Source organism: Streptopelia decaocto, assembly GCF_964273445.1.
Source record: "Streptopelia decaocto genome assembly, chromosome: 5".
Classification (NCBI taxonomy): Eukaryota; Metazoa; Chordata; class Aves; order Columbiformes; family Columbidae; genus Streptopelia; species Streptopelia decaocto.
The window spans coordinates 52,562,347-52,583,661 of NC_138659.1; the positions used below are offsets into that span (position 1 = coordinate 52,562,347).

At 34.9% G+C, this 21,315-nt stretch overlaps 1 protein-coding gene across 7 annotated transcripts in view; it reads right to left on the reverse strand.

The window, feature by feature from the left end:
• The window catches only part of PCGF5 (polycomb group ring finger 5), a 70,270-nt gene that overhangs the window by 11,819 nt on the left and 37,136 nt on the right, over positions 1-21,315 (reverse strand). For 4 of the 7 annotated variants that reach the window (XM_082052628.1, XM_082052627.1, XM_082052626.1 and 1 more), the window contains exons 3-9: positions 13,850-13,946; positions 9,390-9,445; positions 9,208-9,267; positions 5,285-5,433; positions 3,758-3,856; positions 2,102-2,191; positions 111-170 (exon numbers count right to left, since the gene is read on the reverse strand). In XM_082052628.1, the coding sequence (XP_081908754.1) occupies positions 111-170; positions 2,102-2,191; positions 3,758-3,856; positions 5,285-5,433; positions 9,208-9,267; positions 9,390-9,445; positions 13,850-13,946 (611 nt within the window). The other 3 variants (XM_082052631.1, XM_082052632.1, XM_082052630.1) reach the window with 3 other exon arrangements.

The following is a 21,315-nucleotide window of genomic DNA, read 5'->3' on the forward strand; positions in this document are numbered from 1 at the left end:
TTTTAGCTCTTTGTAGTGAGGAATTATAAAAACGCCACAACTTAGATCACAACTGAAGTGCTAACAGGACCTTAATGACTGTAGTATGTACAGTTGTGAGTGCCTCTTACCTGATAAAAAGTGCCATCCTGTGAGCAGACTTGCGAAGATGAGCAGTTCTGACACCGAAACTGCGAAGGAGATGATTTTCTGATCAGATAAGAGGCATCCACAGCTGGACATACACATTTACCGTTTGTTTGTTTATTTATTTATTTATTTACATTTTCAAATGTAAAGCTTAATATAAATTAACTGATTTAAAACAGGTAAGACTTCTCTAATGAATACATGGATGCTTTTCCTTTACTTTACTTACTCTACCTCTTGTAAGGCCCATGGGCACGGCAGTAATAGCTCATGGTGAATAGCACCAAAGATGGAGGTAACAGATTTACTTGATCTTCATCCAAAAGGAGAGATTGTTAATTAATTACCATCACAACCTCAGTGTTATAACAAGATCCAAAACAGTCAGGAAAAACAAATCACAGAAGCCCAGATGTTACTGGATTTCTTATCAGCACAATGTACATTTTACAGGTTTTAGTTGTCATGTCTGACTTCATAAAGGAAAAGATGAGCACACACCTGACTATACTACGTGCATGTAAACACAACTTAAAAATTTAATCAAGAGTTGTCAACTCTTATGTTTATTTAATGTTAAAAACGGTAGTTCTGAGATTTTTGAAAAATTTTAACCAGCACAAATAATGTCCTTTTTGTCAAGATGATAGTTACTGTTGCTTCCAGACCAATGCAACTGCCAAAAGTCCATTTGTAGGCAAGGTCTGCAGGATTAAACATCATGAAAGAATTCCATTATCACTAAAGCTGTTGCCTCAACATTTCCTAATAGTACAGCCAATGCTAACAAAAATATAGGATGACAAGCCAAACACCCACTGGTTGCAAGGCAGTATTGGAAAAAATATTACTTAAAGCTCCCTTATTGGTACAACATTGAGATTTCAGCAATCATCAAATTTCACTGCAAATTACTTTCAAATTTGATGAATACTTGCCTATATATATTAACTCCCCAATTCCCACCAAAATCTACCCTTCCCCCTCTCCTTCAGAATAAGGCAAAACTTTAAGAAACTTCTAAATTGTTAACTCCACAGTGTGCTTAATCCTCTGTCTTCTCTGTCCGTGCCCCAGTGCTTTTTATTCCAAGAAATATGAAACTTTAAAAAAAAAAAGAGCACAGAAAGTTTGGAATTTTCTACTGATCAGTGCATTAACATACATTAAGTGCTTATCCTTTGTTGCACTCCAACATAGCCTCCACTGGTAGACAAAGACCACAAATCTACATATATTACAAAGCAATGAAGAGTGAAGAACAACCAACGGCCACACACGAATGTATAAAAGAAAAGAAATGGGCATATGACTTAAAACAAAACAAAACAAAAGAATATATATACAAGGCAATATAAGGGCTCCTAAATCATACTGAATATCAGACCCAAAAGAAATGTCTTTTAATAAGTTAAATATTGCAATTCTGAAACATGTTCATGCAGCAAAGAAAATCCATTTAGCTGTGTTATCTGTATGTTAGTGTTATACAGCACATCTAAAAACCATGGGTGTAGTATTAACAGAAACAATAATAAAACAATTACATTTCTATAGTAATGATTCAGTGTCACTTTCAATTTACTGACTGAATAGAACAGATTCTTAATAAAGAACTGGTGGATGCAGATTTCCCAACTACTGTAACTCGGAATGTCACTAAAAGCAATTTTGCATAAAAAGAACAGGTGCTTTACTTTTCAGACACTTGACTTAAAGCTCAGAGCAGAACTTGCATATAAACTTTGTACACCTGCTCTTCTTAAGTTTGAGAATCTACACAATATATGTGCTGCAGGGTTTCACTCATAGAGTTTTTCATAAGAAATCCAAAAAACACGTAAAATGCATTTTTAAATAAGGGTATTTTGAAGGGTCACAGAATATATTTTGGACAAACCTCTGAAAGCATGTATACTCTCTGTAATAAATACACCAAAACATCATTTATTAATAATGTAACAGCATTTACGTTTTCGCCTCTTAGTCTCCATCTTGTCATATAGATGAATTCCATAGTATGATCCTTCCCCATGATTTCTCCATTGCATAGTACATCCAGCTTAAAATATAACAGAGCAAACAGTAAGAAAAAGGGATGCAAAATCTTAATATCTAAATGTACTCTACCAACTACTATCATTATCAGCAATTCCATCAGACACGTATGCCAAACCTCGATAAATACAACATATGGACAAGAAACTATACTGTTATTTTTAATAGTAGTATTCCACTTTATTTTTTCACTTTTGTCTTTTCAATCAAGGTGTGGACAGAAGAAAGTCTGCTAAACTAGGCAGGAAATCTCTAGTAGACAACCACTCCCCGTATTTACCAATAGTACACCCTATCTGTTTGAAGAGAAACCCTTGTGTTGTATTTTGAAGGCCTTCCTGCTCTGTCAGCACTCTTTCAAACCCCCAAAAACAAAACAGAAGTACTGTAATTTTCTTTAAAAAAAAAAAAAATGAAGTAATTTTAAAATTACTTTATCAAGCACAAGGAAAATGCATTTCTGAGTATACAAACATGATTCTTCATTAACTGAAGGCAAAAAAAAAAAAAAAAAAAAAAATGACCCTGCTGTGAAAAATGACTGGTTTAAACTGTATTGTAGCATCTTCTACTCTCTACTGAAGAATTCTTTCATTATTATAGCTATAATGCTTTTCTGGTTTTTAGAGGGAAAAAGTAAGTGGATACTACGTAACACAAGCCACCAAGGCACTAGAGAGAGATTGACATAATTAACAAAACTAAATGACAACAGAATGGCTGATCAGCATGTCGTGGTACTGTGACAAAATCCTGTGTACAGCTCTGCAATAACCTGTGTCCTAACCTAACTCAGTCCCCCCTCTGACCAAAGCTGGGATGCTGCCGTTTGTGCTGAAAGCAGTTCACGGAGTCATTGACTCCTTAAGAGAATGGGCTGAAGAAATGGTCTGTGCTGAGGTCAAAACTCCTGTATCCCTGGGAAGAAGGGGAGGCAGAAGTCTCACACTTCCCAACTCCATTCTGTATCTCAACTTCTCTCATGTTAGGAAGTCCTCCTAGGAAATAGCCTTAGCCAAGATCAAATCACTCATGGAGCAAAGACCGTCTCTCCATCGAATTCCACCTAATTCCACAGAAAGTACAAATACGTATCTACATGTTGAAAGATTTAAATGGTATTGCTCCTCACTTCATAATTACTGAATAGTTTCTTATATCTAAAGAAAATGAAACTGCAGAGTAATTTGGTGTATATCTAGTTGATCTCTCCTTTTCTTCAGTAGCTACTAGCCCAAAACTGTATTAAATGAGTTTTTTATGAGCCACATGGAAAGAGAAAGCATTTATTTTTTACATAAAAATATCAAAACCTAATGTACCTGTTCCTTCACAGGTGAGTAACAAACTGAAGTTGCTAGAACTGTATGAGTCTTTGATCAGGAACTTTAGTCACTGTGATAAAATGATCACTTCTCATTAAAGGGCAGACAATATAACTTGGAATATTGAGCACTACTTAGTGCTTGGGCTAAAAAAACATTCCTCAAGTTCAAATATGATTACATTTCATAAAAACCTAATACTTTGCAAGAAAACAAAAATACAAGCATTGTTCTTTCAAATGTACCTCATAAGAACTTGGAAGTTTTAATTTTAAGCTGAGAAACTTTTTGATAGTTCCCACGGTCACTCGAGTAGAACAGCGGATAAATTTCTTCATTAAACCCTAAAGCAACAGTAACAAATCAGAAAAAACATGTTAGAAATTTTGGAGCATGTAAGCAATCTTTAGTGCAAGAACAGCTGCAAATGATATTTTTTTCAACCAGTAACCAATTTTACTGCACTTTCTTCTAATTCATAATGACACAATAGGTTCCTTTTTGCTCACTTTTTTTGCAAAATTTACATAATAAACGAGTTAACCTAACCCATCTTTGGTTCTAAAGAAATTTCCAAAAGATACAGAAGAGAGGAAAAAAAAAAAAGAAACCAAAACCACCAAAACCCCTAGAAAAACTTAAATAATCTATGTGTCTGTGTTAGTAATATTAGGGGTCAAACAGGTGTTAAATTTCTTAGAATTTCTTCAGACCTTGAATGCAAAAGGAAGTAAAAACATCCTCAAATAATCTAGGTAAAACACAGAGAAGCTACAAACCTGAGACATCTCTACTGGGTGTTTCGAAAAGATAGACCCTATTTCAAAGATATAGTGATTTCAAATTGGGTCCACCTTTTTGAAACACCCTGTATTATCACAGATTCTGTGATCCAGAACCTAACAGACTTGATTCTACAGGAAATCTGGAAACCTGAGATGCCTACATGGTGATGGGGATACAGATTTCTTACTGTATCTAGCAGACAGTGACAACACATACATTAGCTTCTTTACAAATCAAATCAAAACTTTCTTACTGTGTAAGAATTTCCAAAATTATACAGGTAACATAGTGCAAAGAAAATATACCGTGTTTTGTTAAATATTTTTAAAAATTTCTTTTAATTCTTGTATTTGTAATTTAATAAAACATAATTACAATCTAGGTGCATTTCTAAACATTTTTTTCTAGCCTCAACATTACTAGGTAATCTCCCCTTCATTAACAGAAACCAAACATCCCTGATTCTTAAAACAGAAGTCAGCAAGTATTAACTACCCTACTTGTTTTACAGATGGAAGCGACCTACCCAAGAGCACAGACAAGCCCCAAGGCAAGTGTGCAAGGGCATCAGTGTCAGATAAGGTTTAGAGCTTAGAAGACCTGAATCCCAGTCATTCAGCACACAACAGATCTGAAAAGCAGCTTCATACTGGCATGGTAAGACAGCAATCCTCGAGGTGTGAGGCAGCTCACCTACAGATAGTTTTTAAAGTACCTCTGCGGTATTCTGTAATCTGTTGTGTAATGCAATTATATACCATCAAGGCTGTAGACTACAAAACTATAATCCAATAAGGAACCATATTTTTTTTTTTTTACAAAATTCCAAGATGCATTGAAATGTTTCAAACAAAAGGACTAAATAAGCGTTGAAGTGGAGGAAGGTCACCATGTTAAAGTTTATTGTTAGTTGTTATAAAATTATTTGGTTCCTGTAAAATGCTATTCTGCCAACAACAACCGCACAGATTATCTTGACTACTCACTTTGACTACATTGTCTCCTGACTGCCCATTGTTGCGTAAACAGTCGAGGCAGATAGCAATCTGTGGGTCACTCCTGTGATAGTCTTTGTCGTCTTCATTTTCATCACACTCCTCATCTACTTTGGGTTTATCAGCTTTTGGGCTTTCATCTGTAAAATATGAAGATCATATTACTTAAGTGTGAAATAATGAAAATTCACAGCAACAAACATGTATTTAAAGTGATACTTCATTTTCAAGAGCATACTTCTCCTTCAAATTAACTTTACACAATTTTAATTCAGTGCACTCGTAAATTAATCCATTTATAAATCTCTGGAAAAAAAAGTTTTACTACTGAAATTTTAATGTAATATATGCAGACAACAGACTTCTATGCAAGAGAAAATAACTAGGCTGATGGACCACTAATGGTTATGGCTGTCTACTTCTGTTTGTGTCCGGTGATTAAAACCCTTCAGCTGCACATGCATCAAGATCACCCAACCATGCAAACCTACTCTATGGTGTGGTAGTTCACTACTAAAAATATTGCTTTTAAATAAAAAGTGGAATAACTAATCCCAACACTTGTATATCAAAGTAACATGGGTGCTGAAGTCATATTAACCATCTATCACAATAAACCAGTGGAGATAAGTTCCTGAAGTGTTACCATAAAATAAACTAAGGGAAGACAAAATTTAACTTTCATCCACTTTTGACCTGGTCTAAATAAAGTCATTGTAAAAACTCCACATGTCTCTCTCCAGAAGGATTTTATAACTGTAAAGCCATATACTTCCTTATTCCCCTTTAAAAATAAAAAAATATATCCTACACAATCACATATACCATGATATCTCTCTTCACTGATGGTGTTACATGTTCTATTGATTCCTTGTTTAAAAGTCTAACTCTTTGGAAAATCATTTCTTACTGTTTTCAAAGGTTTAGCATAGATGAATACTTGAATCCTAAAACTAGCAAGTACATCTACATAAGGTCACAATGTATGCAAATAATACCCATACAATGAACCATAAAATGCAGTAATTTTTACAGGTTTGGAATACAGTATACAATAAGCCTATTTATATACGTTTGTTGTAACGATTTTTTTCTGTACGCCCAACTTATTTATATTGACTTAAAACAAAGGTTGCTCTCTGTTGGAATAAAACATTATCACAAGTAACTTGAATAGGCTACTTTTGCATTTCATGAGGAACTTTCAGATCAAATCCTGCTGTTTTCCCGTGCTTACCACAAACTTCCCAAGTCATTTAGAAGAATTAAGATGAGAAGAGAGAAAGAAAACTCTAACAATTATGAAGCTATGCCTAAGTTCCTAGACACAGTAATTTGCTCACTTTATTCAACTGATGTATTCAAGATGAGTTTTAAACTATATTTATTGCTCTTCTTTCCTACAATTTTGAAATATTTTAGAATTAATTTGTCCAGAAGTCCCCACTAGCTATTGACAAGTTAACTGAATGTGTATCATACATCTGTTTTATTCCTATCATCTTGCTATGAACAGAATTCACAGTATAAAACTACAGATTATTTTTTTTTTCTTTTTGTGAAAGTCCAGGAAGCAAACTCTTTCAATCAAGCAGGTGCAGTCTACCTAGCACAAGCATTTACCTGAGAAGTGTCTGCCTATGATTCACAGATTCTTTGGCAATGCAAACACATCCACAACTCTCAACAGTTATTACTGCTGAGTAACAGAGGAAAATTTAGTTATGGAGTTTGAAAAGTCTTGAAAGGCAAACCAACTTCAGAACTATATAGAAGAACAAATTCCCAATCATAAAATCATTCCAGAGGCAGGTACAGACACAAAAAAGTCACATCTTTCAAGGTAGTTTAATAGAAATTCAAATGCTCCTCTATGTAAATAGCACCAGACTATTTACTAAAAAATCCTTGTAGATGTTGTTTCTACAAGCAGCCTCCAGAAATCAATCAATGGTCCACTGAGGCATGTTATTAAAGTTCAACATGATAGAAGTTTAAAAAAAACAAAACAAAACAAAACAAAAACCTCACCAAAATGGACTCTGTTCTCCAAGTCAAAAGCATCAAATCAGGAACAGAGAACAGGAAAAACAAACCAACATCTCATCCAACTCTGTTCCTCTATCCTGTAGGTGTAAATTGGTGTCTAATTTTTTTTCTCATCTTCCTTGCAAACCTTGGAATTTACTTCCTATGCTTTTCTCAGCTATTCAACATCAAACTGATCGCCACAGAGTCAGTCAGTGTAAATCTGTTTGCCCTCTTGCTTCTCCAGTTCAGACTGGAGAGGACCAGTAAAGCTTTTTTTCTCTGTACCATCGCATGTTTCCCACCATCATCCATGAATTCTCACTAGCAACCACTCTCCTAAGGGAAGTCACCAAGGCCTGAGACATGCTGTGTGATTTTTGGTTTTGTTTTGTTTTTCTTCTGCTATGTGAAAATTTTAAGTCCTGGGATTTATTTTTACAGATCTTAGATGCCAAGGTTGGGAACTGTGCCATGACCTGTGGTACAGCACATAACTGACAGACTCTTTTAAACTAGACTGGCATGGTACTGACAACTGAAACAGTCCCTTCTTACTGAAATTCTTCTCACCAAATCATTTTTGCTAAGGGAAAGTTCTAAATACTTGTTTATGGCAGAAAATAATTTATATGTTCATAATTTGTCTCAATGAGTTATCACAACTTTCAAATGGTTTGTAGAGCCAAATTTCCATAGCCAAATGATACAGTCACTAACAGAGCTGGATACACCTATAGCTACTTAAAATGCATTTTGAGAATTAGAGCCTTCCTCTGATTCACAAAACAATCCAGTCACTCAGTAACTGATCTCCACTAGGTTTACTACAAAATTACAGAAGGAAGGTAAGAACCAGAAGAATAAATTGGTTAAAAGTAAGTCACATTCTACAAATTTGCAAATTATATGCTATTTTTTCCTATCTACATATATGGCAGCAAATAATTTTCTAAGCAGTCAACAAATGTCTATATTTCATAAAAATATTATCTAATTATTTTAAAAACTACGTAGGTATATACTATACTGTATGTTGTAGTAAATGAATGTTAATTCTTATAAACTGCCCTGGAGTTCTTAATTTAATCATATAACAGAGAAAAGAACCTTGTCCCTTGTAATGAAAATCAACAAAACTAGTAAGAAAGAAAATGAAATGTTATGAAGTTGAAAAGAAGATATTATAATCAACTAAGTGCAGAAGAGTATTCCAAGACATTTACTTGACAGTGATCCTTTACTAAAAATACCTATTCCTTAAGCTTAGCAGAGCCTTTCAAAATTCTAAAAATTACCCAAATCCAATAAGCTCTGCTATCAAAACCTTGATGTCAAATTAAAGGGGCATAAAAACAGTTGGATGTCACCTCACTTAGCACCTCAAGAGTGAGTTGTCAAAGTTCATGGGTCAACTACCAAAAAAAAAAAACCAACATTGGAATCTATATAAAACAATTGTTTAGCATGTGTGGAAAACAGTTTTACTACTTGTCATAACTAATTCTTGACATCCTCCTACTTAACAGCTGGTCAAATTCAGTAACAGAAAATAATCTGTAAAAAACTCAACTAGTATAGCATCTTACTGTATTAAGAAAATCAAGAAGTCAAGTAGAAAATTGCATGACGGTTGAATGTGAGAGCTTAGGGAAATGCAAATAAAAACAATGGTAAAATAGCCAGTGTTTGTAAAACAACTGGTTAATGGATAAGCAGCAGTACATGAATGTCCAGACTACATTTACAGAGGTTTGTTATGAGTTTCTGTAGTATCTTGGAATGAAGTAAAATCAATGTACGTGCATAAATGTTTGAAGAAATAGGACTTAACAAGTAGTGCTACTTAACATTCAGATTAAGAGAGGGAAAAAAAAAATCATCACCTTGTCCATTTTCTTGAGGTTTGTTTTTCTTCCAAAATTCAATCTCTCGCTGCAGTTCCTCTAGCAAATATCAAAGAACAGTAACATAAATTTTTAAATCAATACTATCAGTATATAATTAGAGATAGCCATGTTCCCTCCATCAAACCAAAAAGGTACCCGAAACCAAATCAGAGACTTACGTTCTCGAAGTCCAGGAACCAGCTTAAATATAATTTCCTCTAAGGTGTTATCAAGCCTTTCAAAGGGAAAAAAAATACTTCACATTAGGTAGAAACTGGCACTTTTAATATTTTTAGCCTTTAAACAACAAAAACTTTTGAATAATAAAATGAATTGCATATTTTTGGTAAATACTACATCATGTAAAACCCAACTGATTTTAGCTTGAGAGACAACAGCATTAAACTTTACCTCAGCCAACTCTTAAATTGATTTATTTTAGAAATAACCACAGAATTCATTTTTTAGAGTATAAAGACAAAAATTAAGCAAAAGAGAAAAAAAATATACTCTAAAATTTTCATTGGTTTAATTTGTTACATGCAAACAATTGAGTTACTAAAAAGAACAAACTGGAAAAGTAGTATCCAATTTTAAGGTCCAGGTCATGAGGAGTAAGCATGAAAATTATAAACTCCATTATCACATTACGTGTTCAAGTGCTTTGGTAATAAGACTGTTATAAAAAACTGAACAGACTATTCCCTACTTATTACAATACAGGCAAACCAATCTTGGCAGGATAAAGAAGACCACAGAGCACCCATGCTGCTCTGGCCAGACAGTTCTCAGTACCCATCCTAAATCATCTAAACTATTTAAATGTGCTGTGAGTTTGTCTACCAGGCAACAGTACACAGCACAGGCATGTCCTCCGATATCCTTGTATTGATGCCAGAAATAGCTATTACGGTCCCTTCTAGAGGACACACAGCATTTATCTTTGTTGTTGAAGCCAAAATATTTTTTCCCCTTTCTCTGAATTTTACCTACTCTCCTATGCATTTAATTTCTCATCCACTTTCCAGTTCCTCCCCCTGTCTCACTTATCCTTTGGTTTCTCCTGCCTCTCTGTTTCCTTTTCCTTTCTCTTCTCTGCTCTCCACATCTTCTCTTGTAACTCCCACTGACTGTCCACAGCCTCAACAATAACCCACAACAAAACAAAGTATTCAGTAATGCAGCCAGATAAATTAAGTATATATAAAAATTGCCTTAATTTTTAATCTCAATAATGATGTATCTCTCTATGTATATGTATTAGCATACACACGTACATGTATTTGTACATGTTATTGATAATACACTATAGGCCCATTACAAAATATATGACTGTTCTCCATCTTCTGCTCACTAGCAGTGGCAAAGGAGGCAGAAGGCTGAATGATTTTACTGTTGAGGAATGAATAAAAGCCATTTTAATTGATAACAATTATATGCTTATAATAAATACACGAGCATTCCAGGTTCTATTCTTTACAGAAATTGTATTTGTAATTAAAAGTTTACAATTAGACTTATTAGCCAATAAGCTTGTTTTGAGTCTAATTGCCTGTTATCTATCAAAAACCAAAACAAGAACAAAAAAACAACAAAGACAGGTGAAACAGACCTTCCCTAAATCAAAGGAGCACTCAGAGTTCTTTCTCACCAATGAGAAGAAAAGCAAAATCATTGGATATCAGAGCACTTATCTTCTGATAGATGACAATATGGGTCTACCTTTCCAAATGGTATGCTATCTCTTCTAGTCTCTCAATATCTAATGCAACTAGATGGTATTGCTTTTTATGAAGTTCTCACATCACTGGGATCTTGGGAACCTGCCTTGCAAATGAAATTAATTTCACATTGTAAGCAAGCTCCAATCTTCATAAATTACTCATTCAGAGAAAATACATGAGGACTTCAAAAAGAACATCACTACTTTATATTCAAAATCTCACTAATCATTCCTCAGGAAGGTGTAATACATGCCCTTTTTTCTACTTTTTTTTTTTTTTAATTCCCACTTGTTGCTTCCTAATTCGTCTTCAAAGGTCCAAAAGAAAAGTCACTGGTCATGCTAATATAGCAAGAAAAATTGTGTACTTAGCAAACTGACAATGCTAACAGCAAGAACTGGCTTCATGCTCTAGTCAATGACTTCATTTTCTTTCAAAAGCCAAACAAAAAGAGCTATTTTGTCCTTATGAAGTATAAATATGGATTAATACTTTAAAAAATGCAGAAAAAATAACACTTATCTGATCTTTAAGTACAGGGAAACTAGACTTAAACTACAGGGAAAAAATTAGGAAATTATAAAATTATAAATTATAAAAAGATTCTCAGTTTTAGATGCATGTTACAGTGTATCTATTATCCACATCTACGAGAACTCTAACAAAGATCACTATTTCTGTGACTCGCATCACGTCTCAGTCTAATATACTCCCTGTTAACGCTGAAAAAAGAACATTTGGATTCAAGACACACCTCCTGCCACCCATACATCTTCCAGCCTCCAAACCAGAACGCGTAGAAAGAAGAACCAAGCATTTACGTCAGCTTTGTATAGTTTGGTTTTTGACCTCATCTACAATATTGAATGACTTATAAGATCAAAGGTGTTCCCTGATAGCTGCTAATTATCTGGTGTAAAGCAAATGAAGGTTATCACTCAGGAAAAATTGCATCCAAAGAAGCATGCTACCAACAAAAAAAAGAACCCTGCCTTCACGGTATAACCACCTCAGACCCAAATGAATATTGTTGACGCAGAATTCTGCTCAACCAGGAAAGGGAATTCTAGAATTTAACGCTCTTCCTGGATTTTCATTTGCGAGCTCCAAGTTGAATTTCAGACTTAGGCTTATAGTTCCAACAGATCCTAAGTGCTGCCAACTAAAAGATACATCTAAAAAAACTTCACATAATTATGAAGTTATTAAGAATTGAGTCTATAAAGTAGTTTATAAAGTTTCTCTCAAAGATCTCAGTTTAAAACACTACCCAGAGTGTTCAAGACCATTCTGAGAAAATGACTGCATTCTTGAGCAATGATTGAACTGGTCTCTACAGTCAGACTATAAGATCTACTAAGTTATGTCAGCAACATCCAAAAAAGATAGTTCCATTACACTGCTCATATGCTCTTCTGATTATTAGTTTAGCAAATGTTTAAAACTGTTTCATAAAATACAAACAGCAAACTAGTAGTTATATGCAATTTGTTGGCAAATAAACCCAACTACTGTAAAAGGAGGTTCAGGAAATAATTGCAAAGAAAACAGCTCTTCCCACATTTCTAGCTTATGGTCTCAACTTTTCTCACGCTTCTATCAATTCCTCCTTAAAGTATATTATTATTTTACTAAACATCTACTAGATGTTTCAAAAAATGCATTTTTAAGCTCCTATGAAATAGTCCTGTCAGAATAAAACATATTTCTAAAATGCTTTTTTTTTTCCAGCTTATTAGGAGCCTGATGCACTCTGCATAGAAGCTTCTGTTCCAGCTGACATAGCACCTCAGACACTGACAGATCAGAAAAGTATTTAAGGGAAACATCTACATAAACCCTTTTAGCCTCCCCCCTTCCAAAAAACATTCAGACAACAAAGACTTAATAACTGCCTTTACAGTTGCAGAATTTACTCTCTATCCTCTTGGTATATATTAATAGCTGAAGCATGGGAATTGCTCTGCACACATGTCTCCATTACAAAAATCAAAGCAAAATATGGCAAACTGCAGCAAACACAATGACATTAGGAAATACTACAATCCCTAGTAAATGCCAGATGTAAATATTTCTTTTAACATTGATGTAAAAATATTTCTTCCTAAATTCACATCAGCATTACAAACTAGTAACAGTGGGGAGGTTTGGCGGGTGGAAGGAGTGGTGGGAGTGAGGGCAGGGACTGGCTTCGTCCTTTTAGGAAAGCATGAAATTCTTCCACTTACGATGACATTTTTTGATCTCTCTGTACTATACTTGCCAGATGGCCACCACCTTTGTTTCAACATAACATTACTACAAGAGAATCCAGAATTTCCAGAAAAAAAATTGCTTAAACAAAGATGTGTTATTGCAATACAAAAAATACAAACTCTAAAGAAAGGGCATTTTCAGTATCAAAACTTTCTTTCATGAGTGTCTTTTCTTTAATCTGACAGCAGATTTCAGTTCAGATTGGTAGATCTATGCCCTGGAAAACATTCAGTTATCTGCATGATTCATTTTCTACACTAAGAAGAAAAAAAAAGCTGCATGCAGTTTGGAATGACCTAAATAATTTTTAAAAAAGAAACTCTGTAATTTAATTTCATGTAAAGAATAAAAGCTATTTGGTTCATTTATTTGTTTAACAGAGGTATTTATTAATTTATTTTTATTTGTACAATATACCCAGCCTTTCTGTGTCTTTCCCTTATCTTTCCTCCTTTTATTATATATGAAAAAACCTCAGTTTACAATGTATTGGGACACGAAAAATTGACAGAATCTACGGCCAAGAACTGTTGAAATATGTATTATACAAATAAGTAAAAGAATTCATTCCTTTTCAGGATAAAGATATTAAGATTTTTTTTTTAAATTATTATTTTTTGTTCTTCCATTTCAACAAATGTTGTGCAATATCATCTTACCTTAACATTTCTAGTGGATTGGTCTCATGCACTTGGTTGCCACACCTGGGACAGTCATTGCTGTCTTCAAAGTGTTGAACAATACAAGTCTTACAAACTGAGGGACAAAAAAAAAGGAGAGAAAAAAAGTAACTCGGACTAAGATCTAAATAATATTGCTTGAAAATGACCTAATGATATCAGCAAACTACTTCATGCATCAAAGATAAAAGAGTGTTATTTTAAAACAAACAAATACTCTGTATCTTATCCACTCATTGTTCCTCAAAGCCATAGCTAGTTCTGTTCTGCAAAGACACCGAGTTCAGCAGAACGGGTTAGACAAGCGACGCTTTAACGTATGCAATATTTTTACTACTTACAATTCTCCCAGCATCATAAAATGCAAAGCCCATACCATGTAGCACATGTAAAGAGCAGATTCTGAGAAAGGGCATGCTGGGGGGCTCTGGCCCAGTAGAGTCAATCATCACTTCAGATTATTTGAAAATTACTTAGGCGCATTATTTTCTTTCCAACAGCATTGCTGGTAACTGAAAATGCTATTGTAAATACTCTTTTAAGAGATAAGTTCACAGAAATTGTACACAGGTTCAAAGTGGCTGTTTCCCTTTTGACAAAGCTCCTTCAAAAACAAAGACAGAACTTACTGTAAACATTTAATACTTGAATCTTATAACGAAAAATCAGGATCATGACTATGGCAGGTATAAGAAACCCATAACAACAACATGAATTTAAAATCCAATAAACTGAAATTGAACTAGACAAGGTGCTACACTAGTGTTGCTTCCAAATGATTAATTGCAGACTGTAGATTTTACTGCCATTAATGAGAAAATGGAAGCTAAGATGATGAGAACAAATATGCCCACTATTATTATTGCATTATAACATTCTGGATGGGGATAAACTCTATCTTCTGTTTATTATCACTTCAGCTAAACTGAAATGAGAACTGCAAATTCATCAGTAAATGGACTGAAAAAATAAATGGACTGCTGCAATTGCAATATACTTTCTGCTGAAACACTGTAATTTCTTTCATCAATTACCTAAAGAACTAAGAGTACCTCTAAAAAGCTGGTAAATCCTAATTATATGACAATCTTTAAAGAATATTGAAATTCCTTTAACAAATGTCACCTAACAAGCAAAACCTATATTTATCTTTGCCATAGTATGCGCAGAACGTTACTACAAATCAGCTGATGCTGATAATGCACATGCATTAAACCTCCGTGGAGGTGTATTTCCAACTGCTTTGAAACACTAACTTAAGGACATTAACTTCATAGTTTTGGTAGAAATTACAATGAAGTTTCCATTTTCAGTCTGACAGACAGACATCAGAGCTTGCTGGTTGGCTTTGGTGAGAGATGTCCCCAAGCCAAGTGGCTCTAGCAGTGCTGGGTGCAGGGCAGATTCCGATTGTCGGAAATTTTTTTTTCATAAATAGGAAGAGGATATCTTCTCCATTAATAAAGGGTGAAGATATGATTTTCAGCCATGTTAACTACTTCCATTCTTGGCAATATTTCCTTTTCTAGAGTTACCTTCTTCCTAAAAATCTCTGGCTTGCTTGAATATATAAATTTAAATGCAGCTTAGCCACTATGTTTCCATATAGTCTTCTGTTTGAAATATTTTTAATGTTTTCCAGTGATTACAATGCATATCACTATCAATTAAGAGTTCATCTGAGCTATGGCTTTCATTCGCTGTTCAGTGAACTCTCTTCAGAAGAACTCTGTGCCACAGGATGGATAACTAGCACACTTACTTAGTCAGATGATTGACTCCTCAAAACCTCCCAAATACTAAACACTTCTAAACATAAAGCCTGCTAAAATCCACAGTAACGTAACTTGGATAAATACTTACAATATAAATTAATCTATGGAAACAAACTGAATTCCTCCATCTGAATATATTTATGTGCTTTCTTCATACCTTTTTTTGAGAGAAGATGGCAACCTTGGAAGCCATGCGTTGTCCAAGAAAAAGACCCTGTTTCCCTGAAAATAAGATCTACCTTGAAAATAAGCCCTAGTTACAGTTCATAAAAAACGTCAATTTAAATAGTGTCCGGGCAGCTATATATGTAAAAAGTTTTGGAGCACAAATTAATATAAAACCCTGTCTTATTTTTGGGGAAACAGGGGTTTAATGATTAATTAAGAGATTAATCTGGCATGTAAGATAGGTCTTTAAGTAGAATACGTACAGATAAAACATCATAAGGAATCAAGAATCTTAAGCCAGTCCTATATGGATGCATTCCTTACCCCAACAAACATAGGCATCTGGATAAAGTCTTTGTGTAGCCAGCTCAAATCATGAGGTCATCTTATACCATGAAAACCCCCTTGAAATTGTAAATCAATACTGTAGTAACCTAAAGCTACTTTGCTTTTTCTCATGTAAAGCTATGTGGATTTACCTGTCAAAACTAAATGTGATTTACTAATAGCAAAGTAAAAGTAAAAAATACATATAAATTCTAGCATTCAAGAATAATGAACTGATACGTGATACTCCTAGGAGGAGTAGGATCATCAAGCAGTATTTTAAGATATGATAGGTATAATCATCCTCTGTTATTCTCAATATAAAATACCGAACATTTTTCAAAGCCTATCACTTTGAAGTTTCAGAGAATGGGATGAAGTCTAAGTATTACGTGAAAAAGGTAGGAAAAAAAGGAATCTTGAAACACAATTAAATTACAGATAAACTTTAACACTTTTGGTACAGATTAACAAAATGAGGTGGTTCCACTTTACTGTAGGCCACAGTGTCACAGCAAACAGACAAGAGAGAACAGCTTAACCAACATGTACACAGCTTGCAGAATTTTGAGGTACGTGCTACACACGCCAGTGGAAGGAGGACCCGAATTTCATGGTTACACTATGACACTTTGGATAAACCACAATAAAAGTTAAATTCACATAAGTTGATTTAATACAGCTGATAAAAGTACTTGTGTGACATATGCAAGTTGGCTGGCAACTATAACATACTACACAATTCTATGTTTTCTGATACATAGCTATCTGGTCCACACACACTTCCAGATCTCTCTAATCAGCTGAAAAATACAGATACAAGTGCTGTATGTCATTTTATGTGTATCTACACACATAATCTTTCATGAGAAGACTCTTCTTAGGTCAATTTTTAAGTGCTTATTAACAAGGTAACTAAATAAAACTTCATATTGTGTTTTTAAGCAAAATATTCTACAGAAGAAAGTTTACTTAGTTACTTGTGGGACAAATTCCTTGTCAGAATTCATCCTTTGAATCCTTCCAAGAATCTCCTCTCTCAAAGTTAAACACTCTTTGATCCAGTGAGCAAGGGAGGGGCACAGCATATGCACAGCCAGTGGAACATCAAACCCATCTCAGTGATGGCACAGAGATGTAACAAGTTGTTTGGTATGTTTAATGAAGTATTTCATTAGCTACCTTAAACCTGCTTTAAAAGCACTTACTTTTAGGGAAAGTGCATAAAAACAGGACAGAAAACTTTTATGTACCTAACCACCCTTCTCAGAAACTATACGTGTGAGACTACTTGATTGTTAATTACCATTACCGAACACAGTCAGACTGGAATGCTTCCTGTTAAAAGGGAGAGATAATTTCAGCAAGTGGTGACTAAGAAAGGATTTCTGGGTTAAAATCTTCTGTTTCAAAAATAAGCAAATAAGACAGGTCTGCTAACCTTTAAGACCTGCTGCATGCTATTGACTGAAGAAGGAGCACAAACGCAGTGCGGCTTGCTTGTCTGAGGGTGGGAAGTTTTGCTGCAGTTAAGTTCTTTTGGGATCTCCTGGTGAAAGCATACATTTTTGGACTGTATAGTAAAATCTGAAAAACACTCTGCTTGCAAGGTTCTTGGTCTGATATTAAAAATTCCATATCTGGTCCTTTTCTTCCACAGAAGGGCATTTCTAAAAGTTCCCAGATTGCATCGGTTGTCAATTTCTTATTGCAAATGCTAGAGAGGCCAACTAGAGGAAGGTACCACTTGATTTGCTGTTCATAAACCAGGAAAAAACGGTGATGAATACAGCTGCAGATGGCAGGTTGCATTGCAGTGACCACAAGATGACTGAGTCCAGGATCTCAAGGAAGGACACAAATTGAAACAGCAGTGTTAGGGTTCTGAATTTCAGGAGATGGGACTTCAGCTGGTTTAAGCAGCTGCTAGTCAGATTTCTCAGGGAGGCTATCATTAGAAAGAAAGGTACTTTTAAAGAAAATGTATTTAGACCTCAAAAGCTAACCAGCTCATTGTACAGGGAATTTTGTCAGAAAAACTGCTTAGTGCACAAGAACTGCTTGGTGCACAAGCTTCTTAATTAATATGCAAAAAGAGAGCCCATTATAAGTGGAAACAAGTATAGAAAACAAAATGATAAAATTATTGCTCTGGCACTTAGGGACAAAATCTGGAAGGCCAAACAAAGCCCACCCATAGCTACAATTGATGAGGGACATAAGGACATTCTGCAAGTATGCTAGTTGCTGAAGGAAGTTCAGACAAAATGTGAGGCTGTTAACAAATGAGGGAAACAACTTAAGGAACAGATTATATAGAAAGGTTTGAAGTCTTCAACATCTTTTTTGCCTTAGTGTTTACAGGCAGAGCCTGATCCCAGATCTCCAGGCATAGCAGCATGATTTGGGAAGGAGAAGGATGACCAGCAGCCGGGGAGCAGTTAGTTAGCACCTACAGAGAAAAGCTGGATGTATTCAAATCTCTAGGACAGGTAGGATTCGCTAAGCTGAAAGCTTCTCACCATAATCATGGTGATTATGGGACATGCCTGATGACTGGAAAAGGGTAGTATGTCATGCCCACCTTTAAGAAGAATTGGAAGGATGACCCAGGGAACTATAGTAAACAGTCTCCCCCAACCCCCTGAAAAGATGGCAGATCACTTCAGATCCTTTGGAAACAACTTCCAAGTACACAACAGACAAAAATGAAATCAGGAATAGGCAATATTGATATAACAAAAGCAAATCATGGTTGAGGCTAATATGTGATCTAATAACAGCCTGTACCATTTGAACAGCTGTTACGGCAGTGACGGAGCACAGCTCTTCTTGGTAGTGGCAAACAGTGTAACAAGGGGCAATGATCACAAGTTGTTGTTTGGCAGGACACTCAGAAATACTTCTTCAGTAGGTAAACAGCTTAGCACTAGAAATCATAATTGAGAGAGGCTGTGGAGACTCCACACTTGGAGATTCACAACTCAACTATACAGAGCAATAGCTCGACCTGGTATAGTGTTGACAACTAACCTGCCTTGTACATGAAGTTGGTCTAGACAGTGTCCAGATGTCCCTTCCAACCATTTCTATGATTGTGTGAACAGTCTGATACTTTTTGGAACACTGAAGAATGTTCCTGAGGAAAGTTCATTTCCCAAGTTTTGTAAGTGCACATGGTACTAAACAACAGAGCAACTCAGGGCACAGATAATGGGACATACCCTTTCTCTCACATCTAGCCTGCTTTGACCAGTAATTCTTAAATATCCTTGACAATAGTGTAACAGGCTAGAAAAAAGGTCTCAGCCTATAAGACAAAACCATTCTGTTGCAAGTAGCAATAGAGAAAACAAAGTACTGAAATTGGGGATTAATTATTTTGCAGTAATATAAGCATTTCCTACCCAACAGAGACAGGAAAGTTTGTACTGCTATTGCCCAAGTTGCACTTATTTTTCCCAGTAAATGGTGGAGTTGTCTGTCCAAAATTTCCAAAAATGCCATCATAAATATCTCTTATTAAAAAGGTACACATTTCTCAGAGCAGAACTTTACTACTTAACATTCTCAGCAACACAGATTATGTGAATTAAGCACTGATTTGGTTACTATTGATCGTATTAGTGATAAAAATAACTTCTGCAACACTATTTTGAATTACAGCAATTAGTAGCACAAGACACATACCAAAAGACAGTTAAAATCATTGCATTTTGTGGCAGCTTTTCTGTGAGCAGACCTATGCAACTGTATGGAAACTCAGTAAAATTAATCTGGGGCCTAGGCAGTAACAGGGAGGTCTCAGTGACGAGCTCACAATCTACAAGTGAACAAAACAAACTGAAGATTCTGAGAAAAAAAAAGCTCCTGTCATTATCATTCTGTAGTGGGAGTGAAAGTAAACAAATAAATTATCTAAACAGAAAGATAGTGTAATACAAATATTTCTCCTAAGTCTCATCTGATTTCTGATGCAACTTTTTTTCCCCTCACCAAAACCTTTAAAAAGTTACTACTGTTCATTACACTTCAACCATAAAGAAATTAACTAACGTTGGAAGCTTCCTATCTTCTTTAAAGGGAAAGATAATTTAATACTAGCTAATACACTTCTCTCACTCCTCTCTTATTCCAGGGTCTTATAAGGACACTTTGCTTAACTTCTCTTTTCCTGAACTTAAATTCCTTTACCAAGTAGCCCAAACCAGAAGAACAGTATCACAAAACACATAATCCTTAGCTGATATTAGACTTGGAAAAAGTCAGTTCAACATTATTTCTTCTCAAAAACTAAACTAAAAATATTATTATTATAACAGTAAACAATATTATCTTTGTACTATGAAAAACATATAGGAATGATATGTTTTAATTTCTACATTCTTGATATACTGGGACATAACGCCATAAAGTAAAAATTAATAATGAAGACAGTAAAGTCTGCAACAATACCATGCAGAAATGGCAGGAAATACTAAGACAAGGCTTTTAACTGATTTTTAGTAAAGGTTTAAAAATGAGAAATATACCACAAAACATATTTTCCCTTAGTCGTCTTTTAGAATAATTCAAGTTTTATTTGGAAATATGCCAAATTCTCAAAGTCCAAGCAAACCATCTTCTATTCAGGAATAAATGTAAAAAAAAAAAAAAATCAAGTATGTAAGTAATATAGCTTGTGGAAATACGATGTCTGAGTCTGACAGGACCATTTATATGCTTAATATAATGCATACACACTGATATTTTAGAAGTATCAGGAGCAAAAGACAACCTGAATAACTTTCCCTGAGTCAGTTTCATTCAAAGAAATCTCCTCCCTAAATAAATATTTTGCCAACTTTAAAGTATTTCTATGCATTGTGTCATGGAACAAATTACAGAGATACGTACGCCAGTACCAACCAAACTGGTGTATCCATCATGCACATTGCCAACTAATACACTGGCTTAAGTTTCAAAAGCATAGTTATATTATCAAAATACCACACCTGACCTAATGATCTTATTTGAGATCAGCCAGGCTGCAGTGACATGTTTTGTGCTAGAGCCTCCACACTCAGCTCTAGCTTCAGGGAAAAAAATGGGGGACCTTTACTCCACAAGGTGTTAAGCAGAGTTCACGTGCCCTCAGGGTGACCCAAATGGCAGACCAGTGTCTAGGAAACCCCA